This window comes from Hylaeus volcanicus, chromosome 3 (assembly GCF_026283585.1).
Source record: "Hylaeus volcanicus isolate JK05 chromosome 3, UHH_iyHylVolc1.0_haploid, whole genome shotgun sequence".
Classification (NCBI taxonomy): domain Eukaryota; kingdom Metazoa; phylum Arthropoda; class Insecta; order Hymenoptera; family Colletidae; genus Hylaeus; species Hylaeus volcanicus.
The window spans coordinates 27,807,253-27,829,579 of record NC_071978.1 but is presented as its reverse complement, the minus strand read 5'-3'; the positions used below and the strand labels follow the sequence as shown (position 1 = coordinate 27,829,579).

The following is a 22,327-nucleotide window of genomic DNA, read 5'->3' as shown; positions in this document are numbered from 1 at the left end:
ATATACTTATATATTTCTTTGCATTCCAATAGATCTCTGTACAACAAACCGAATTTAAGCGCGTAGTAGTGTTCATATTCGACATGTTCGCTTATGCAAAAGAAACACAGAACAGTTCATTTAAAATATAGTTGAGAACGAACTATAATTGTCGTTTGCACAAATTGTATGTGTACTGTTACCTGTTATACTGGGATCTATAATATAATATTTAAGATAGCATTAGACAAACAACCTAGGCGAACTAATTATCGATTTCTGAATATCTCAATGAAGGGAGCATCAGAATTTATGCTGCTCAGTTGTGATTGTTAGCATTTAAGTTGAATGCGCGATCTCATCGGACTTCGATAATCGTGGGGATATTAAAATAAAATCTCATTGTGAGCACGTCTACCACTTCTGTGCGTTAGCATTGATTTAATAGGTAGTCTTATCAGCTTTCTCTTCACGATAAACAAGGTAGGAATCGTGAATAGAAATTCCTGTAATGTTGCAGAAGGGCTAATAGCGGTGAAACACTAGTATGTATATGAATATGTATGTATATACCCATTAACATCTTTCGCATACTTACACATATACATACATATCTTGTGTCACAGAGTCATATGGGAGAAGGAGAAACTAAATAAAATTAAAAGCCACATTATATGTGAAATTTATTAAATCTTTCTCTTATAAAAAAAAGAAAAAAAAACAGTAGAAAAGTGTATAAAACTATTTTGCTCGAATATAAATGGTTAGGTAAAAAAAATAGTAGTATATTCAAAAATTTCTATTGACTGTATTCTTTAATGATGCTTCCAGCTATGACCAGTCTTTGTATTTCTGATGTACCTTCATAAATCTCGGTGATACGAGCGTCTCTGTAATGGCGTTCAGCCGGCATGTCACTAACGTAACCCATACCGCCTAAAATTTGTAAGCACTGATGAGTACAGAAAGTAGACGTCTCAGATGCCGACAGCTTTGCCATAGCAGCTTCCTGCCAAAAAAAAAAAAGTTAATGAAATTGTGTTCACGTATGTACAACTGTAATTCTCACTGTACCTTCGTATACGGTTTACCGCTGTCTTTGACTGCAGCCGCCCGCCACGTCAATAATCTTGAACTTTCTAATCTCAACGCCATATCAGCAATTTTTTGTTGAATCAATTGTAGCTTAATAATAGGTTTACCAAACGCTTGTCGATTCGCTGCGTAATCAATCGCGCACTCGAGAGAGGCCTGAGCTATGCCTAAAGCTTGAGAAGCAATGCCTATTCTACCAGCATCTACAAGTAATACAGATGTTACATTTCCGGATGTTGTACTTGTGTAGATGTGTACTTATTTCATACCCAAAGTCATCATTGCAATTTTAAAACCCATTCCTGGTTCTCCTAGCAAATTTTCAGTCGGTATTTTGCAATTTTCAAATATCAATGAACACGTGCTGCTACCACGAATACCCAACTTATCTTCTTTTTTACCAACAGAGAAACCATCTGTAGACTTGTCAACTATAAACGCACTTATTCCTTTATGCTTTTTACTTTTATCTGTTGTAGCAAATACGACAGATGCCTCTGCTTCATATCCATTTGTTATCCATGATTTTGTACCATCAAGTACATAGTTACTTCCATCCAACTTAGCAATGGTTGAAGCAGCTCCTGCATCGCTACCATTGCCAGGCTCACTGAGAGCAAAACACCCAACTTTTGTACCAGTTACAAAAGGACTGATATATTTTTCTTTCTGCTCCTTAGTACCAAACTTTTCTAAAGGTCCTAGATAAAGAGAATTATTTACGCTCATTATAACACCTGCACTGGCACAACCTCTGGATATTTCTTCCATTGCAATGGCATATGCTAGGTAATCTAATCCTGATCCACCCAAATTTTCAGGGACTGTTATCCCCATTAAACCTAGTTCTCCCATTTTTTTTATTTGTTCTTTGGGGTAAAGATGGTTTTTATCAATTTCTGCTGCTATTGGTTTCAACTCTTGCTCTGCAAAATCTCTACAATAGCAATTATTATATGCTATGTACTACAGTATATATAAAATGCTAATATTGTACACGTTAATTGAACAAATTGATTTCAAATTAAAATATATAAGTGTTAGTACTTGCATGTTTTGTGAAGCATCTGATATGTTTCTGGTAGCATAGAAAGAGATGCAATATTGCGAGTGGTCGTACGAAATACCGCAGATACATTTTGGGTAACTTTTAAAAAGAAACAGAGAAAAGAAATATTATATCATTTTTTTTTCCGGTACATAAATATATCTCTTATTATTAAAACTTACCCAATAAATTTATTTTATGCATTTCGTGGTATATGCGCTTGCAACAGCAACACAGTATAGAATAGTTCAAGTATTGTCTTTATTGTTAGAACAAGTGGACTTTAAAACAATATTGTTATCTTATTGATAACCTGATTTACAAATCATTATACAGCAATGTGTGCGTATTTCCAGTTGGCACACATACTTGAATATGCATTTACGAATGAATATTTATGTGCAACATTCATACATAGGGATGCAATGATTGTCATACTGGTCCATGGGTCCCATACAGTCCCATAGTACACCACACACATGGAACGCATTAATGTGTCCAGACTTCCAATTGGTAGAATACGTAATATCAATTTTATCCTACCAATCGAAAGTCCAACCTCCTGTGCGTCTATGGTATATAAATAATGTATAATGCGTGTATCAGTGATCTAATGATTATGTTTAAAACGAGTATGGTAAAATCAAATGCATCCTTTCCGACGTGGTATGCTTCGAAGTATCGCGTAAAACTGCTTGATGGCGTTATTTAAGCTTCGTGCGAGTACTTTGAAAAAAACACCAATTCAAATAATCAGGCTACGATATAATTCTATATTTGTTGATTTTCTTCACTCTTCTAATATTATGTATCTACCAACAAAACTTACATGGAAGCGAAGAATTTCATTCCGAAAATATTCTATTAGCGTTATATTCGCATATACGTACAACGTTAGAACAATTTAAACAAATTGTATTCACGTTTTTTAGGTCTATCGTTAACATTAATTTTTTAAACAAAAACATCACTCGTTAAAAATCTTATGTGGAAATCTACGATATTCTGTAACTTTTTCAGCAGTGGCAGTAACAATCAATATTTTCGCGTCGGTAAGCTGAAAATGTGCGCATGTATTCATGTATGTACTCATACGAACGTTGTTCTGTTCAATAATACCAGTTTGTTTCTAAATCTCAAACAGTGAACGAACTTTGGCAATTAAGCCCGTATAAAGCAAAGGAACGTTGAATTAACGAAAAGAAAATGTCGAACAGCAAATGTATCAAACAACCCCGTAAAACCTATGCAAAGGAGCAGCAAGAAATGACCCACTCGGAAAAACTACGATTAATAGACGATGAATTGAACTCTTTCTACAAGTAAATGATTCTTTATCTTTTTCAGCTATTTTCTATTTCCTTCTTCAATCTTTGTAATTTGATTTATAGTTAATGTTATTTTCTGGCATTTCTTGCTATGTATTTAGTGATGGTAATAATATTTATACTATATAATATCATCTATATATAGGTACTGTCAACAGGCAGGTTTTACAGAAGAAGAAATGGATATTATTTGCCAACCATTGGTCGCTGCAATGCGACGTTCGTGGTTGCAACTTGTCTTTCGTGGAATGCTTGTCCTTATAATTCTTGGCACCTTGGCGTGTCTAGCAGCCCAACTTGACTTTGTGGGGACACATTTCTCAGCAATCAGTCGCCTCTTGCTTATCAAGGTTCTGCCAATTTGGAATTGGCAGCCTTTATATTATGAAAACTGTATGATCAACAATCCATTCTACAATGATTACACAATCACAGAGGAAGACTGTGTGGTACGCCTACTAACATCTTTTGCCATAGTTTAGTTCTTTTAAGATGACCCATGAAGTTAATTTGAAATTGAATTTACAGACTTGTGAAGCATTGGAAACTATAGATCGTTTATCAGATGTTAGGTATCGGCATCTTGTTGATAACTATTTAAGTCGCGATGCCCCTGCGATTATCACAGATGCGATGGATTCTTGGGCAGTTATGAACACAGATTATTTCTGGTTTGATAACATTACTCATGTAGGTAGACACAATGTAAATACTGAGCAATTTTATGTATATCAAACAAAGTAAGCCACATTCGACTACTTTTGTATGGACAGCTATACTTGGAAAATGAAAGATTAATGGAAACAGTGCCCTGTGCTCTCACGTCAAATTTGAGAACTGGCTCATCAGATTTGGCGGCTTTTTTGCGTCGAGTACATTCTCCGGAAGTCGCCAAATGGTTTGTCCACTGGCAAAATTGCGACATCAATGCGGTAAAGGTACTGAGAAAATATTATCAACGACCGTACTTCCTTTCGAGTACAGTCTCGCCAGCACACTTCAATTGGGTTCTCATGTCTTCGGATTACAATAGTCCAAGTTACAAGAAAGTCGAGTTAGACTCTGGCTTGATCGCTCTCGCCCAATTGCGAGGAGCTACCCAGCTTCGTTTGACACCTATAAATCCTTGCAATAGCTCTTGTCCCGAACTAATAGCGGATTTGCATCAAGGTGAAATGCGTAAGTGTTTTTGTTTTTTCAAATGAAACTTACCTTATCGCCGGTGTATTATTAATTCCGACAAGTTTCTTTGCTTCTCTTACAAAAATGTACAAAGCGTATATTTGAAAGCTAATCATTAGGAAAGAATTTCGATCAGACTGAGAACTGGAGGTATTGATTTCAGTGGTTTTTACCAATTTGATGTGGACTTTGGAGTATGCACCAATGAGAGGATTAGACAACATTGCTATTTTAACAGAGACCGTATGGGAGGAGGATACATAGATCAAAACTGTTTTCACTTAATGTCTTGTTAGTTCTTGATATTCGAGATCTATATATCACTCGATTATACATATGAACGTGTATATGTACGCTCATTATATCATAGTGCTGGAGTACACATAAAATAAAGTACTTTCGTCCATCCAATTTTTGCAAAATTATTTTAAAACGTTTTATTTAGGCTGGCTTTGGTTTGGTTTCGTAACAGCGCTTACAGACTATTTACATCGCTGTAGCGTTCGAATGTTCGAATACAGAAAAATTCGACGAGTAGTCTCAGCCTTAAATAAAGGCACTCGAGAATTGCGATGGTTTAAATTGGCATGATTGATGGTGATCGAGGACGAAATGAATGTGATTGAATAAATAGAGCGATCGATAAAAAGAGAAACAAGCCTGATTGTAGAGGGAGTGAGACAGCGAATGGGAATTGATAGCAACGAAAGCGATAGGAAGCATGATCGTGGGATGAGCGAGAGGTTAACTGCAGCGACCTCTTTGCCGGTGCGATGAAGAGAATGTTTAATGATGCTAAATCAATGAGATCGATGCACCGGCCAAATAATGCCGACTGTTACAACTCAAGTTAAATAGATAACATTAACCTTGAAAAGTGTAACGGTTGCAGCGTAAGGATGATAATAATACAAATCAGCGTTGCACCATTTTGCTAAAGTTTATACGGACAAGCGAAAAAAGGGTAGTAATATTGTGTATTTTTATAGTAGTAAGTATTTACAAATATTTACATGTTTCTCTTAAAATTATATTTCGTACTATAGCAAGGAGCTTATTATTTTTATTTAATTAAATTAATAGCTTCGTGTTAATTCGCAAAAACGTTATTATTGTCCTTGTAACGTAATGCATTCAAATTCTTTTAAAACAACATAAAAAATTAAACATTATAACATTTAAAGTTCAAATATGTTATATTAAGTCAGAGCGCAACTCTATCACGTGTAAGCATCTAAATTTTTCATCGTTTTATATTCGTACTACAGGAAATTTTTGACTTACTTCGGTCGAAAGTTGCTAAGCTGTTTCACCTTGGATAAGGCTGAATCCGTAAATATGTACAACGAGCGATAATACATGTATCGTTCGATGAGAAGGACTTGACCAGGATACCAGAAGTAACAACAAACAAGATTTGTTTTTTATTAATTAATCGTTTATAATAACATTGTGTTTTTTGTTGATTTTTCTCTTTTGTAGCAGTTTTTTTTTTTGTTCTCGTTATTTCAGTTGGGCTAACAAGGAATAGATTGTTATGCACCGATTCATAGAAAAAACAAAGCGCAAGGTTACTCAATGACAAGACAAACGTAGCTGGCGACTCGACATGCTTAATCGATGCGGTAATTCGTTATATTAAAAGTCGTACGTGTGTGTATAATCGATTTCATTTTTTTTTTTTATCTTTTTTTGCGCTACGTTCTGTTCATATACAATCTTAGGGTATCGATACAAGAGAAAGAATGACAATAATTGGCGCCTAACTAACAACATCATTCAAATATGTTCCTCGGATTCTCTATGCTTTCTCTCTCTCTCTCTCTCTCTCTCTCTCTCTCTCTCTCTCTCTCTCTCTCTCTCTCTCTCTCTCTTCGCGACAACTGTTTCTCCCGTCCTATCTTATCTCTCATCCATTCACATTCATTCATTCTCCATCTGGTTTGTCACTTTTCCTCTTTCTCGCTATTATCTCGCACATGCACCGACCCACACATACGCACACGCAATGCACATTCTTTCTCTTTTCCTCTTCTTTTCTTCCGTTTCCTCCATAGAGCGTATCCTTTTCTCCCTTTTCTGTTTTCATTTCGTATCTCGTCGAACGGAGCGAACTTGATCTCTCACGGAAGATTCAACAACCCCTTTACTCGTTACTAGCAGCTTGTTGGGATATCGTGTATTATTCAGCTAATCGTTATCTAAATCGAAGTAAACGCGTGTACGCCTATTTCTCCTGGGAAATGGAAAACATACTTTTTTTCGAAAGAAAGCTTTTTCGTCGGAATACAATTTCTTCTTTTTTTTTTTTGTTTGTTTTTTCTTTTTTACTTTTAGACGATCAACACTGATTATTTTCTGCTCGTCGAACGACAGACGATTTTTTCACGCGTTCCAGACTCAACAGTTTGTTTCAGTTTTTTTTTTTGTTCGTTTTCTTTTATTTTTTCGTTTTTTTGTCGAGCGAGTGATCGACGATCGACCATCGTTCTCACGATTTAGGATATACACGTACGCGTAAATTCTCGGGCACGGCTTACGTTTGCGATTCACCTTGTATCAGCGTGTCGCGATTATCAAAAAGACTTTTTTTTTTATTTTTTTTATACGAATCCGTTCAACGACTATAATTCATAACAATGACAATGTACAAGTGAAATACTAGAGAAAAATGAGCGCCGACAAACGATTTTTCGAGATATTTTAAGAGAAGTCGATTTTTTCCTCGTTTCACATATATCAGTTTTTCCCCAAACATCTTTTCGTCTTTACATTTTTGTTCGTTTGGTTAACAGTCAGCCTGAGCTTGTTTTCATTTTTATTTTCATTTATTTATTTATTTATTTATTTCTTTATTTCTTCAATCGCCTCGCTTTACACAGTCCGTGCGTTTTATGTCTCCGCCTGTAGGTAAACGTTCAAATAAAAAGATTCGACTAAGTGTATATTATCGGTTAGTTTTGTAATCGTGTTCGACCGTTGCATTGCGTCAGCTTATTGTTCCTGTTGTGTCGTTAAAGCTATTACCTTCTAAGGTTTTGGTCTGATCACGAAGAGAAGAGACAGGAAATCAGCTCTCGATACGCGAGGGCATCGAAACCGGCGTTTCCCTCGTGGCTTTTACTTTTTGGTTTTCATTTATTTATTTATTTATTTTCTTATCTTCTTCGTCAAGACTACTTGCGTTTTCTTACGATATCTAACATCTAACGATAATAGATGAAGGGGTTCGTGTCGTAACTTGCTCTAGGTGATCCCTCGTGCGTACTCGATGCGATAGGTTCGTCCGCGAGGGATACCCATTCGAAACTCGATGGCTCGCGATCAAGGTGGAAAGAAACGGGAACGCAATTGTCGAAAAGACGGAAAATAAAAAGCTAGAGATTCGCTAAGTAACATTAGTTAACACATTCACTACCATTCGGAACGAAGTTTTAATGTACAAGCTACTAGTCCTCCCTTCGCTCTTTTCTTCACTATCCTCAACGAACAATTTCTCCCGCTTGCATCCTCGGTTATTCTTATCAAAAACGTATAATTGTTTGCTCCTCTCGTTTAATTTCGCCCGCCCTTGCTCGCCGCTCGATCCACGCCAGAGCGGCCTTGGTAGCGAACGTGTTAAACGTCTGTAGATCTTAATTGTCGCGTCAGTCTTTTTTTCAATTTTTTTTATTTTGTGTTAACTTTTTTCGCCCCTCCCGCCCTCTTTTAATCGTTTGGATCATCGTCTAAGAGTTAGAGATATGTTCACGGCGCGGGTTCGCAGTCGGTTCCCGCACCGATCGCGGGTTCATTCGCGAGGGTTTGCGCAACAGGTCCTATCCAGAGTTGGGCACCGATTACGTTTGCAACGATCGGTTCGCAGTTATCCACGCGATCCAAGTAATCTTACGAAGGTAATCCGATTACCCGTTTCGCGACGGACAATTTGCCCAACACTGGTCCCACCGTAACGAAGAGACGGAAGATCCCTCTTTTTCATTGAGAAAACGACCTCGAGACTTCGACTCGATCCACGTTTCACAGAAGAGATCCGGAGAAAATATTTTTTTTTCTTTTTTCGTTCAGCTACGAAACACTATGGACCCTCCCTAAATACGTCGAGTCCCTGAAAAGAAATCCCAAAAATGACCTGATCTCTCGATCCTAGAATTCGACGCGCCCTTTAATTTTGGGAATTATTCGAGGGACGCGTCGAAACGGAAATAAAACGAAAGGATTTGTCTTAGGTTTTTAATCGATCTTTCGAAAAAGCGTGCTTTGGTCCGTAGTCGTGGTACATTCGCACCGGAGGTGGGCAAAATTCTCGTCTGGACAATAATGATAGTTCGATAACGAATAAATGATAACGAATGAAACGAATCGAACGAATAAAATCTGAATAACTGTACAATGGGAGTAAACGTTGCGAATAAATCGTTATTCAGAGCTTTTATTCGTCGTCTGTCGTTCGAATTAAAATTCTGCCCGCCACTGGTGCGAATACGTACACTGCCCTTCATAAGTCATCGGACACCTGCTCGTCCGGTTTTGGAATAATGCAAATTGGTAAACGGCTACGATTCTCTGAAGCAATCCTACTACCTTATTTCGATATATGTACTTATTTTAAGTTATTATGTTACAGTAAAATTCATAATGCGTATATATAGATATATTTTAATCTAAATAAATACGGGATACGTAAGATCGTACGCGCCAGTGATTATTCGAGATAAACGTGTCTAAAATCAAAGAAAGACCCGCGGTAAATATTACAGGGTGACTGGAACGAAATTAGCCCGGAAGATCGAGGTGAAATTAATCGACGGATTGTCGCGATTAATTCGAGAGAACGCTTTCGAAACGAGGTGGATACGTCGATCGGAAGGATATGTAAGATCGTAAGATTATTCGCTAACTTTTTGGTTCGGTTCTTAACATACGATAAGTACGATTTCCTCTATAATGTAACGCATTAATAAGCTGTTAGTTGTTTTATTACGTAACGTCGGTACTTTTTAAAATTTTTTTTATGCATTTACTTAGTGTCCAGTGACTTATGGATGGGAGTATAGATATATACCTGTGCAGTGATTCTCGCTCGATGAACGTCGCGCAATTTACCATGGACGATTTTTGCAATAAACGAGACTCGCCGATACGGTTATCCGCAAATCAAAGGATTTCTCTTCGACCGTAGTACTGCTACGATTAGGCAAAACTCTTGCTCCGAGATGGGACCATTGTAAAAATAGACTAACAAGAGATCAACAAAAACCGACGAGGTACCAGCGAAAGGGTGAGAGTGTCTTTCGAGTCGTCCGACTGTTTTGGGAAAGTGGCGAGGTATGTCATCGTTAGACTGCGGATTTTATGCATTTCCAACATTAACTAATATAATAAATACACGCGGAGACATAATTGAAAGCTATGTGCACTTATGCAAAACGATATAACTATGATATATAATATATTATATTATATAATTATATAATGTATATATATATATATATTTATTTATTTAATCTAAATAAATATGCGATAAGTAAGACCATGTTGTCTTAATATTATATAATATAATATATTAATTGTAAAATTTATATTTCACATACACTGCGTATATTTTTCGTATGTTTTTAAATGCACAAAATCCGGAGTCCAGTCATTATACTAGTCGGGAACGTAGTTTACGTCGAAACACGAAGGAAAACAGCGTAAAAGATTAACTTTCAACAATGTTTTATCCCCCCTCCCCTCCCCTCCCCTCCCCTACACCCACTCTTGCATTTGTTCAAGCGACGCTTCTGCAGTCGAAGGAAATTAAGCTTATACTTTCTTAAATTTCAAAGGCCGCGGCCCCATTCCAGTATAAAACGAAGCCATAAAGAATCGATCGAGCTAAGTCCTAACGGATTGGAACGGATTTCGCTTAAATCCTTCATCCTTGCGTTTCGCGATCGAGGATTGTAACGTAATTGATTAATTGAAATTTCCAAACGAATGGTAACGTTTAAAGTAGGATTGTATTTTAAGGCAGATGAACGAACGTTTCCACGTTTCTCGATTAGATTTACGACAAATGAAAACAGAGATCGCAAGAAATGTCGGGCGGATCGCGATGGTGGCCCGTTGAACGGATCCTTCGTTGGCCCGCGTGTTCGACAACCAGAGATGGGCAAAATTTTAACGGATAGGATCGATGTAAAGCGTCGAGCAACGTGCCCGGTTTTCTTTTTTCTTTTTATCGAACAATTCACTGTCTCGTAATATATCGAAAGGAAGGAAACTTGTCGTGCACGGAAAGGTTTAAGAAAAGGTGACAACATTTTCGTCTAGGAAAGTCTAGATAAGAATCTTGCCCGTCTCTGTCGACAACCCTGTCGAACAACTCGTAAATCGCATACTCCGTCTTGGTCGCTTGTCGCCGCATCCGTTGATAATTCGATTAGCACGGAACAGGCAAGAGGCAACTATCGCTCGCAACAGACAGACACAGCTATACCGTCAATATTAAATAACAACTATGACGAGTCCGGTTATGATTTCCATAATGATTTCTAGCGAACGTGACTTTGAAATTCGTCGCCCTTCCTCCGCCTCGTTAAGGAATTCTTTATTTCTTTTTTTTTTTTATCCCTTTATATTATATATATATATATATATCACGGCGAAAGAAAAAGAACAGTTGAAGGTAAGGATACTTTGTACAAAATACGATACAAGTAGCGATGTAACAACACTTTGCAATAGTTAAATATAATGTGTGTACGTGTGTATGTACGTGTATTTGCGTACTTGGCTCTGTGTGTCTTTGTATATGCACGTATCTGTGTCTGTGTACGTATATATATATACACACATGTATATGTATATTTGCGTATGCATATATATGTATATTTTTCATTACCGTAACATACGTATCCTATGATCTCCCAAGTACCCCCTCCCCCACACCCAACCCCATAACATTTTCTTTCGTCGATCGAATTCGTGCCCCTTTTTTCACCTCGGAGCGATATCGATTAATTAATTAGTTAAATTATTTATTTATATCCACGACGTAGTTCAACTTGATCCACGAATCGTTCGTTCGTTAACCCTCTCGGCTGTTCGCACATCGTTTCAGCGTGTATAGTGTCGTCGGTTATCGTTATGGCTTTCGTCTTGCAAAATATTTAGTTTCATTCGTAATCGTTTCTCTCGTTTTTCCATCTGGTCTTCGCTTATCCATTCGGATTCGTTTCCATCGCGTTTATCTAGAGCAGTGGTTCTTAACACTTCTTAACAACGTTCTTAATCTCTAAACGTCAGAATCGTAATACTGTTTGGCTGCTCATCGCTAGAACGCGGCAAAGGGCAAAACATCAATCTAAAACGAAGAACAGAAAAAAGATTTTTAAATTCATGCATGCCGTTCGCCACGTTCTACCGACGACGACACAAATCGATACAGGCTCGAAAGGCTTGAAACATATTTATAGTCGAACCGACGATCGTTTCGAGGTAACGACCGTCTCGAAAATTATAACAAATAAAAACTTCCCCGATCGATCGCGTCAGGGGTGGTTAAGGATCACTGCGGTAGAGCGTTTCCCTTCGCCTAACGATTTCTCTCGGCTAACGATCGAACGCAAAGGCTGCACGTTTCTGAAATGAAACATCAGGCAAAGAAAGACGGAGGGAGAAAGATGAAACGCGCCAGAGGTGCGGAACCGATGTGTTCCGCGCTTGTGTCGCGTTTCGATGTTCGTATTTTACGCGAAATTCAATCTGTCGGCCAAATCGATAAACCTTCGTCGTCTCCCGCTACAATTAGAAGAAACCTCGTTAAAGTTCTGAAATTAATATTACTTCGTTTTCTCTTCGTACCTAGGTGACTGGTGATGCGATCAGAGAGTATCGGATAAACATCGACGTCTCTTGCATGTAACGAATTCTCATCGATTCGAGTCGATCTCGTCTCGGTTGCCTTTATACAAAATTTCCTTCGTTACGCGATATCAACCGACAGTTCCGTCGAATCAGTCGAAGTCAAAGATATGATTGCTGTTCCTGGATGAAAAATTTTCATAAGGCACGCCCACGTATGAAAGGGATTTCTCCAACGAGCTATATATCGGTAGGTGATTCTCGTGTACGGTAGCCTGATTATGCGCCGATATTCGATTACTCGTATCGTTGAGCAGGCGTCGATACGTTACGTACCAGCCACGATTATTTATTACCATACGCTTGTCGGTTAAACGATACTATACATTTAATATTTTTATCGTCGAACAAATCGTTGAATTTGCCTGTGTTTCTCGGCCACAAATCAAGAGTCGTTCGCAGCGGCGTATTTATTTCTCGAAGTTCCAATGGCGGGTAGTACCTGCTCGATCCGCGTTTACGTTCCGATACTTTCACCAACTGACTAAATTTTCGTTTGAATTTCAGGGTCTCAAGCGGGCACCTGCGCACGAGTAGGCGAACGGAGATAAGTATCTTTTTAATGGCTACTATTGTTAAACTCTAGATTCTCATAAGGTCTCTGCTACCGAGGCAATGGTTTAATAAGTAAAATTTACTAAAATTAATTCGTTAAAAGTACTAGCTTTAAGGATGACTCACCGAACCGAAGGAAATTTTACGATTTTAACATTAGATATATCGTGCTTTAGCTCCTGGAAACTTCGTCTTTGAAGTCTGCATATTGAAATGGCGCAAGGAAAAGGAACATTGGATACTTCCCTCTAGAAAAATGACGAAAGAACTATTCGGCTACTCGTGTGTACGTGCTCCCTTGATCGGCGACGTGACACCCAGAAAAAGGACTCTATTGCGTGAAGAAGAAGAACGAGAAGAACAAGAAGAAGAACAAGAAGAAGAAGAAGAAGAAGAAGAAGAAGAAGGAGGAGAATAAGACGATAATGACAATGACGATGATGGTAAAGGCGATCGAAAAGAATTTATCGGAGGTCGTTCGTTATTTACCTCGTGTTTGATATCGAGCGAAGAGTCGTCACCCGCGCGACTCTAACGTCGAATCCGACTACTGCAAGGAGCTACAAAAGAACACTCCTGATTGATGTCCGCGAATAGCGAGGTTCCACGATGGCGACGCTATCAATCATCGGTTCACCGGATACGAAATCCCGACCAATGGCGAGGTAACCGTCTCCCAAAAAAGTTCCGACCGCTAAATCATTGAATTCCATCCAGGGGCATTCTCTTCAGCTCTCTAGTATACTTTCACGGTGATTATTTATTTATTTATTTATTTTCTCGCGAGGGATATCGTTAAAGGACGCCAGCGAACATTCCTTTCCTTCTTGCCTGATAGGAGATTAGCCTCGTAAACTCGAGGTAGAAACAACGGGGGAAGATATAAACTTTATCGCTCCACGCGCGTACCAGCACAACTTTCTCTCTTTTTTTTTCATTTCTCGATCGAACCATGGATCCAGCAGTGGTTGCGAAATAGTAACAGTCGTAGCGGCAGCAACAGCAGCAGCAGCAGCAGCAGCAATGGCAGCACACATTTACATCGTACGTTATCCGTATCCTGTCGTATCGTATCGTATCGTGTCGTGTCGTGTCGTGTCGTATCGTATCGTATCGTGTCGGGTTCAGGGATAGTAGACCTGATCGCGTAGACCTGATCGGACGAGACGCATTCGTACGTTCCTGCCTGCGCGTCTCGCTTGCTCTCCGCAACTAATTCTCCGTAATACTGATTTAGAAAGTGATCCCTCGCGGAGGACGCGAAGCGTCCGCGGGAAATCGTTAGGACAGAAGTGGAGAGGAAGCGGAGCGAGCGACACGGGCAGGGTAATAGCTCACTTGCCGAGGCCAAACTTCATGAAGATCAGTTCCTTCCCTTTCGAGAGGATGTCGCCGCCGGCGCTCGCACCGGCCATTTCCGTGAATTTTTGCATCAGGTTCGGCCCTGTGCTTTGCTGCTGCTGCGGTTGCTGTTGGCCCTGGCCGGCGTTCGGTTGCGTCTTGGACTGAGCGGTTGGCAAGACGGTGGGTATCCCCCTCATCGGCTTGCTGGTGCTCTGACTACCCTGCATAGGCGCGCCCTGGTTCTGCTGCTGATACGGTTGATTCTGCTGTTGCTGTTGCTGTTGGGGTTGTTGCTGCTGGAACTGCTGTCCTTGAGGACCGAATCCAGCGCCCTGCTGTTGGTACCCTTGATTCTGTTGCTGCTGGTAGCTCTGGTTCTGCTGATTCGGCTGCTGCTGTTGGTACGGTTGATTTTGTTGCTGGTAGTCCTGTTGTTGTTGCATGTGCTGTCCCGGACCTTGCATACCTCCAGGCACGTTACTGCCACGATTGATCGCGCCTCCCCTCCCCTTCCCCTAGAAATTAAAGCGACACCAGTTAATCGAAACGAGCCACCGAATTTGTTCCGTTTCTTCTTCCATTTCGTGTTACACGTTTCGCAAACGTTCGTCGACCGCGTCCGGGATACCCTGAAATGTTCCAACAAAAACGTTCATCCCAACAAGCATGTTGCAGCCGCGTCGAGATACGCCCTAAACAAACAAAAATTGAACTCTAACAATGTCAACGTTCGCATTAGTGGCGTTTTATGCGGTTATCGTTGCTATCGTTCGGTACGGTTTTCACTAACGGTACGGAGACTCCTTTCCTAGTACACCGTAAACACATCCATCTACGTACCTTCTATGGGAGGAAGGGGGAGTAATGCGTTTTACGTATGCGACAAACGTTTCGACACGTCGTCGCCTAAGCGAAACAAAGGAAGCGTGAGAATGTACTTCGAACAAACGTTACTGGGACGGAAGTGTGCGACAGAACATTTTCGGTACATGTGAAATTTGTTTGGTTCGATCTTCTAGTAGCCTACCGTCGACGAGCCTACGATCGATCGACGCAACGATGGTCTCGATGTTTGTATAAGCGGCAAAGTAGACGCTGGTAACGTCACAGTACGGAAGGGAGCGTGAAGAGTAACGAAAGCAGAGAAAAGGAGTGACAGAGAGGTGTGTACGTTAGGAAATTTTTCGGGTGAGAGTTTCAATTACCGCAAAAGCGTGACTCACTGCCAAAGTTGGGCACGGTATTATCGAGGCGACTAAAGAATCCCCGGACCAGAAAATCTCCCGAATAAGTAATTGTTCGTTATTCCTCATGCAAGACGATCGTGTGTGCCCATCTCCGTTTAATGTTCACTCTCTTACTGCTTACAATTCGCGCATGCTGGTACGTTATAATTACAAGCACTCGATCACAAGCTTTGAAAGAGAGATACACAATCCGAAAGAAACTCGGTGTTCTGCCTGTAACGCGAACGTCCAAATATTAAGTAAACTTTGATGTCTTCAACGATGAACGCAAGCTCTAACCTGGAGCTTGTTGATAAGGTGCATACATTTCTCGCTAAAGGTCTACTCGAAAGTTTATTTTCGCAAAAACTTTCGTAAATACTAAGACTATCGTAACGAGGGTATAAATAAACAGTGGTACTCTGATCATCCGACTAGCGATCGTTGATACTAAAAGTACATATTATATATATATACCATTTTATAATTCATTTTTGTATACAGTAAAATCTCGCTAATCTGCGAAACTAACAACGATTCACAGTTTATGGTTGTTCAAACATGAATCGCTTCTCTTTTTAATTACTCCAGATTAACGAGGTTTTCCTGCACTTACAATCAAACGAATCGATTAATTAATTGCTCGTTTAAAACTAAGTATATAATGCCAGACGAAGATAACTTCCTTTCTCGATGATATCTCCGCGTCGTTTCCGGAGTTTGTTTTGCTCGAACGCATCAACGAGATAGGAATACCTTTGTCGCGTAATACATGTCCTGATTGATTTCTTATTGATTTTTAGTTGTTGGACCATTAGAGCCGAGCGTCGCGATTACTTTTCTGCGGGCTCTCGTCTGTGCACGACGAAACGCCCGTAAACGGAAGTACAGAGAAGAAAAAGAAACGGTGGAGAGAAACATAGCCAGAGATAGAGAGACAGTGAGCCTCGGCGTGCCTCGGCGAATCGATAAAGAAAGATAGGTAAATACAGTCGAAATATCGTACAACAGGCTTTTTGCAGCGTAGAGGAATTTGCAGCACGTCGATAAGCACCAGTGAAAACTTCTGGATAGAGCCAGTGAACTCACCTGCTGTTGAAGGTGGAGTGGTACGGGACCTTGCTGATGGGCACCCATGGGAGTGGGCCCATGCTGATTGGACGTGGTTACAGTCGTGTAGCTGTGGTGATTCGCTTGTTGGTACGCTAGATGCGGTGGATTGTTTTGTTGATGTTGGAGTTGATGTTGTTGGTTGTTCATTAGTGATGGTTGTTGTTGTTGTTGTTGTTGTACTTGTTGTTGTTGTTGTTGTTGTTGTTGTCTAGAGTCTAAGTGACAGACAGGGACAGACACAGGCACAATGCAGGCATCTAGCAACAGAGAAGAGAACAGAACCGTGTTGTCATTCATGGCGCATTTATCTCTTTTTAAATTGAACATTTATGTACGTGGCCAAGTATGCCGAGTAATGCTGTGATTTGTCTGTCTCTTTCTTTTTTTTTCTTTTTCTTTTTCTTTTTTTTTTGGTTCTCTTCAAAACGCAAGACAACGCGTTCAAGTTGAATCGTTCAGGAAAGCATGGACTCGAATTACTCGGCAGAACCTGGACCAGCGCGGAAACAGTTAAATTTTTTTTTTCCCGTGACTTTACACGCATCAAGACACGAAATATGATAGAACATCGTACCGATAGTCTTGAACGAATCGTCGAAAGATTATGAGATTTCATATTTATTTGAACGTTTAAATGGCCAGCTTGACAACACGACACGAACGACAATCATGTGACACGACGACCATCGACCAGTTCAGGCACACAGAAACAGATTATGTCGTTATAGAATAACACGCTATATATGTATACGTATATAGCGTAAATATAACACGTATATATAATAGACAGAGGAAAAAAGATAGGCACGTAGAAAAGTAACAGAGCCGAAAAGTGCTCGGAAAGAAAAGGTATGAATATAATACATATATATGTATATACACATATATGTATGTATGTATGTATGTATACTTAACAGAAACACTGAAAGCAGCTTAGTGTTTTAATTTGTATATTATATATATGTATATATATAGATATATATAGATATATATATATATATAGATATATAGATATTTTATAAGTGTGTACGCGACATATATAAAATATGTATATATTATATATGTAGAGACACAGAGAGAATAGATAGGTAGACAGACAGATAGATAGAAATCGCTTTGCGTATGCCGAAAGACGTGTTCCTAAACAAACAAACAAACAAAAAAAAAAAAAGAGAAAAAAAGGAAGAAGATTCCAAACACGAAAATCGCTTGTACCGTTCAATTCCGGTTACTCGACTCTATATCGTGGCAATTTCGAACGTGTTCCTAGAAGCTTGTCGTTAGAGGGAGACCACTCGAAAGTAATTCCCCGAAGGCAAAAGCACCGGGTGCGCTTACACGAATGCCATTCTAGAAATAGTCGCACAGTTGCTTAACAGTATTGCGATCTCTCGATTAATCGTGGCAAGAATCGTGCGCTTCTAAACGAGCCAACACTTGGACTCGATCGTATTACCGATCGGTGGATTGCTAGATTTATTCGCCCAACCATAAGTACTTGTGTGACCCTTCTGCCTGTCGTCTGGCACATCTAATTTCGTGTCTTGTGTTGCTTGCCGCATGTACAGTTTCATTCACACTGACGTCTGGTTGTTATTTCCAGTCCTAGTTCCGTTCTATCCCTTTCCTCGCACCTTTTCATAGAGAAACCGCTATCGATACTCGGCAGTTGTCGTTCGGCCAGAATAAACAGCGCCAGTGTGAATTCACTTGAAACCCCTCGAGCCAGCTTTACCAGCCCCCTCTTAAGCGAAAACCTACGCGAAGTATCCTCGCGTTCTCCGTTGTAATTGATCTCACTGATAAACGCATTCTTCGTAGGAAACCTGCATCCTTCTCGTTATCGATCCTGCTCGTTATTCTTATGCTCCTTATCGTTATGCTCTGTCATCTTAAATTTTGCCGCTTCCCTTCTATTAGCTTCGCCGAGGATGCAGCTACGGAAGCTTTGGCTTTAGACGATCTTTTTACGTGGCTTGAGGAGCTATTCTTTGCGGCGGTATCGTAAATCGGTAAAGAGGAGAATATCGAACGGCAATCGGTCTTTATAGTTTTACCTTTGCCTCGTCGATGACCGGGAGGTGGAGGTTCCCGTGGCGGAGGTGGCGGTCCCCTCGCCCCAGGTCCTTGGCTCTGACTGGGCGGCCTTCTGCTACCCGGTGGAAGTTGTCCTTGCGCTGGCTGATCGGGCGCTTCGGTCAGGAAGTTGCTCGGTACTAAACCACGTACACCGTTCAGTTCACCCATATAGAATCCGTCGTCGTCCAGGTCGCCGTACACGTAAATCTCGTTTCCGGTTTGGAACGCCAGCTCCACTTGCTACGGGAACAAGGACACCCGATCACGGACGTATACGGCAGAGCGAGAACGCGGGACGTTTCTTTTTTTTTTTTAACAAATTGCAATGATCTTACGGAATCAACGTTGGGCGACAATTTGTTCGGATCGTAGTCGTAGAGGGCTATCATCTTCTTCAGCGGCATGCTAGCGTAAATGTCTCCCCATCTACCTCTCCTATCTGGCTGACCCTGTCCCGGTTGATTAGGATCCTTGATCTCTTCTACCATGTTGAATGGCACGTAACCCCGCCTGCCGCGGCACTCTCCCCAATAAAATCCGTCCGCGTCTTTCTCGCCGTACACCTAGCGAACCGAGCAACAAGTTACAAGCACGTTAGGCACGAGTTACTCGAAAGGACAGTAAACAAGACCTTGATGATGTCGCCCTCGGAGAAGGGCAGTTCCTCTTCGCAGGCGCCCGGATTCGGCGACATGATCTTGGGATCGTAATTGAACAGGGCCATGAACCACCGTGTCCTCTTGTTCATTTGCTGGGCGCTGCTCGACGGATGACCAGCACCACCTTGAGCTTGCATTCCACGTCCGCCGCGATACCCGGGACCTCTGCCTCTTTGGTTTCCTGCGTGAAAAAAGGAACCACACGCACAACACAAAATAGAGAAACGCGGCAAAGCTTACGCGTCGTAAATTATAATCGATCAACTACTCGAGCTCGATCGAACGAGAGCCAAATACATCGTTCGGTCAGAGACGTTCTCCCGCGGGTTAAGATTTGAATAATTTCACGCTAAACCTACCGCGACGGGGCAAATATCCTTTTCAAACTTTTGTGTGTAGTTCTCATACACAATACGTTTCGTGCATTGTTCAATTTAGTTTCGCGTAAAATATCTTTGCATTCGATCGAAAAAAGTTTCTTCAAGGCCAGTCATTTGATCGATCATGGTAGAAGTAGGTTTGGTGTTCATATTCTTTTCCTCTTTTTTACAGAACAGATAATATTGGGTTGGAGCATAATTATTCGCCGTTGTTTTTTTTTTTTTTTTTAATTTTATTACGAAGAAAGAAGCAGTTATCGAAGTAGATGGCGAATACGCTGCAGAATAAACAGTTAAACATGTTTCTGTTGAATTTTTGTTCTTTTTTTAAATAAAACGCGGCTGATAATTATGCACCAACCCAATAATATACCAAAGTCTCCGACCGGTCCACGACGAATTAGACTCTCGCTTCCATAAGCGTTTCGCTCGTACCTGGTTGCTCGTAGTAGGGATCCTGAGGCCTGCCGCCAGGTCCCGTGATCCTTCCGGATCTGTGCGTGCCTGGGAGTCCCTGTTGTCCCATTTGGGGCCCGTACCTCGGATGACCGCCGTGGTGAAGGGGCGCGCCTCTCCTGCGCGACGGATCGTCCTCCTCGCTGTAGTTCGCTTCGCTCGCCGAGTCCTTGGTGATTTCTGGAACTCCTAGGCGACAGTAGCAACGCGTGCAAAGGTTTCAAAAGGTCCGCGCGACCGTTTCAGAGGATGATTGCCGTTACGCCGCTTTAATATCGGCGAATGGCGTGTTTCGAATCGAATTATAGTAGCGAACGAACCGTTCCGAATTACAAGAAGGACTCTTACCCATCTGGGACATGCTCTGTCCAGGATAGATTTCTTTATCGGACAAGTTCTCGTCGGTTTCGATGATGACTTGACCGTGAGCATCGACCCGAGTGCTAGCGTGTCTCCTCATGTGAGAGGGCACAGGGATCGTCGGGTATCTCTGGCTCACGCCTGCCATCCGCATCCTGTTAGGATCGTCGGGCTGTCCCACGCCTGGCTGCTGCTGTTGTCCTTGATCTTGCATGTGCACGGACCCGTGCTGCAAGTGGGCCGCGGGTCCGCCGCGCAGAACGCTGCAAGGAATGGCGGTGGCGCAACTGTCCCCCGACTGGCTCTCCCTGCTCTTGGTTCTGACCGTGATATGCTTCGGATTCAAACCCATCAGTTTGTGGATGTCGACCAGAGCATGGTCACCGGTTGGGCTGTCTACGTCGGTGACTTTTTTCCCATCGGCGTACACCGCGTAACCGGTGACGGCCGAACCGTTTAGGGCAACAGGCTGCCAGGTCACTAGCAAAGTGCCGTCCTGCGGTCCAGCCTCCACCTGCGAGGAAAGTATAACAGCACGATGAAAATATCGCTATCTCGACGTCCACGAAACTACACCGTGCCGTGCTATATACCGCATGCCGTGTGCAATTACGAGGGTGGCTCGTATATGTACAATTTTTCTAATTTTATTCAACTACTGTCGCGTTAAAATCTATCGTTTCTCTATACCTGTAGGCGTGGCTCGTTAAATATCGAATCGAACCACGGACGATCTTCTATATTTACATAGTCCAATACAAACGTGTATTATCTCGGTGTTCGAGACGATTGCGAGTTTATATTCGAACCGCCCTCGTGGACACCGGAATAGGATGAGCTATTAACCTGGATATCGACCGGAGGATCGGGTAGTCCCTTGGGTAACGTTTTGAAGTGGACGTGACAAGCTGAATTGTTCGCCGCTTGAGTATTTTGGTCCTCGAAGTGCGTCGCTCTCAGATTCTTCGCCTTCACTGTCACCCTGTAGATCGTCGAGGGCGCTAAGCCGGTGATGGTGTGCCTGTACACGCCAGGCTTCACCGTTCTGACCTCGACGTTGTTCACGCAAACGACGTGCTGGTGATTGCTGTTGCTCGGCAGCCACGATATGACAGCGCTGGTGGCGGTTACGTTCGACGCCTTGACGGCGGTTGGACCCAGGGCGACGTCTTTACCGATCACCATCGTACAAGCGGCGTCGCGGGACGTTCGTCTCGAGTGTGTCACCGAACGTACGCTTATTCTGTGCGGCTGCATCGTGTCCATCAAACGAAATCGAGTAACGAGGCGTGTTCTTTGTTTTAATTTAGGGCACGGTACAAAGAAACTCGCAATTAGGTGTTCAAAAAGAAAAAAAATAATATCGCACTTAGCTCCCTGATTATTTACTTTTCAAGCAAACGAAGTATATCACGTAAACACTTTGATGGAAAGCTCCTTTCTCGCAGCATTTCAAGTTCCAGATCGAAAGGAAGCTGGGTGATGTATCACCATCGAGATAGTGACACCCTCCGTCCAGGGGTGGGGGGTGGAGGAGTTTTCAGCTGGTAGGAATTCGGCACTTTCAAAAATTTTCCTCTCCAGCACGGTAATAAAAAGAAAATAAAAAAAA

General features: G+C 41.4%; 3 protein-coding genes across 15 annotated transcripts in view; 1 reads left to right on the top strand and 2 right to left on the bottom strand.

The window, feature by feature from the left end:
* Positions 1-645: 645 nt before the first annotated feature.
* Positions 646-2,555, bottom strand: LOC128874093 (short-chain specific acyl-CoA dehydrogenase, mitochondrial). 2 transcript variants are annotated; one of them, XM_054118419.1, is made up of 5 exons: positions 2,305-2,555; positions 2,122-2,221; positions 1,344-2,011; positions 1,054-1,277; positions 646-988 (listed from the first exon to the last, which is right to left on the bottom strand). In XM_054118419.1, the coding sequence occupies exons 1-5, from the start codon at positions 2,324-2,326 to the stop codon at positions 779-781; spliced, it is 1,224 nt and encodes a 407-aa protein (XP_053974394.1). In that variant the 5' UTR covers positions 2,327-2,555; the 3' UTR covers positions 646-778. The 2 variants fall into 2 exon arrangements, with proteins under 2 accessions (XP_053974394.1, XP_053974395.1); XM_054118420.1 differs by lacking the exon at positions 2,305-2,555 and having other exon boundaries at positions 2,126-2,221.
* Positions 2,556-3,030: 475 nt separating this feature from the next.
* LOC128874095 (uncharacterized) lies at positions 3,031-5,043 on the top strand. 2 transcript variants are annotated; one of them, XM_054118422.1, is made up of 6 exons: positions 3,031-3,174; positions 3,267-3,444; positions 3,596-3,899; positions 3,979-4,140; positions 4,224-4,629; positions 4,796-5,043. In XM_054118422.1, exons 2-6 carry the CDS (start codon positions 3,329-3,331, stop codon positions 4,894-4,896), a joined length of 1,089 nt encoding a protein of 362 aa, XP_053974397.1. In that variant the 5' UTR covers positions 3,031-3,174; positions 3,267-3,328; the 3' UTR covers positions 4,897-5,043. The 2 variants fall into 2 exon arrangements, with proteins under 2 accessions (XP_053974397.1, XP_053974396.1); XM_054118421.1 differs by lacking the exon at positions 3,031-3,174 and having other exon boundaries at positions 3,194-3,444.
* Positions 5,044-6,438: 1,395 nt separating this feature from the next.
* Positions 6,439-22,327, bottom strand: part of LOC128874087 (RIMS-binding protein 2) — a 29,846-nt gene continuing 13,957 nt past the window's right edge. For 10 of the 11 annotated variants that reach the window (XM_054118400.1, XM_054118405.1, XM_054118406.1 and 7 more), the window contains 8 exons: positions 21,562-21,966; positions 20,704-21,229; positions 20,335-20,544; positions 19,492-19,700; positions 19,196-19,423; positions 18,839-19,100; positions 16,758-17,038; positions 6,439-14,957 (listed from right to left, as the gene is read on the bottom strand). In XM_054118400.1, the coding sequence (XP_053974375.1) occupies positions 14,433-14,957; positions 16,758-17,038; positions 18,839-19,100; positions 19,196-19,423; positions 19,492-19,700; positions 20,335-20,544; positions 20,704-21,229; positions 21,562-21,966 (2,646 nt within the window). In that variant the 3' untranslated portion in view covers positions 6,439-14,432. The remainder of the gene's footprint in view (positions 14,958-16,757; positions 17,039-18,838; positions 19,101-19,195; positions 19,424-19,491; positions 19,701-20,334; positions 20,545-20,703; positions 21,230-21,561; positions 21,967-22,327) is intronic. The other variant, XM_054118407.1, reaches the window with a different exon arrangement.

What these genes read in the sequence shown, in the direction of transcription:
- LOC128874093 (XM_054118419.1), bottom strand. Translation starts at nt 2,326, where the DNA reads ATGCATAAAATAAATTTATTGG. An exon ending in ATGCTTCACAAAACATGCAA is followed by an intron (nt 2,012 to 2,121) that starts GTACTAACACTT and finishes TTGCTATTGTAG; the next exon opens with AGATTTTGCAGAGCAAGAGT. An exon ending in AATTGCAATGATGACTTTGG is followed by an intron (nt 1,278 to 1,343) that starts GTATGAAATAAG and finishes TATTACTTGTAG; the next exon opens with ATGCTGGTAGAATAGGCATT.
- LOC128874095 (XM_054118422.1), top strand. Translation starts at nt 3,329, where the DNA reads ATGTCGAACAGCAAATGTATCAAACAACCCCGTAAAACCTATGCAAAG. An exon ending in TCACAGAGGAAGACTGTGTG is followed by an intron (nt 3,900 to 3,978) that starts GTACGCCTACTA and finishes TTGAATTTACAG; the next exon opens with ACTTGTGAAGCATTGGAAAC. An exon ending in TTTGCATCAAGGTGAAATGC is followed by an intron (nt 4,630 to 4,795) that starts GTAAGTGTTTTT and finishes TATTGATTTCAG; the next exon opens with TGGTTTTTACCAATTTGATG.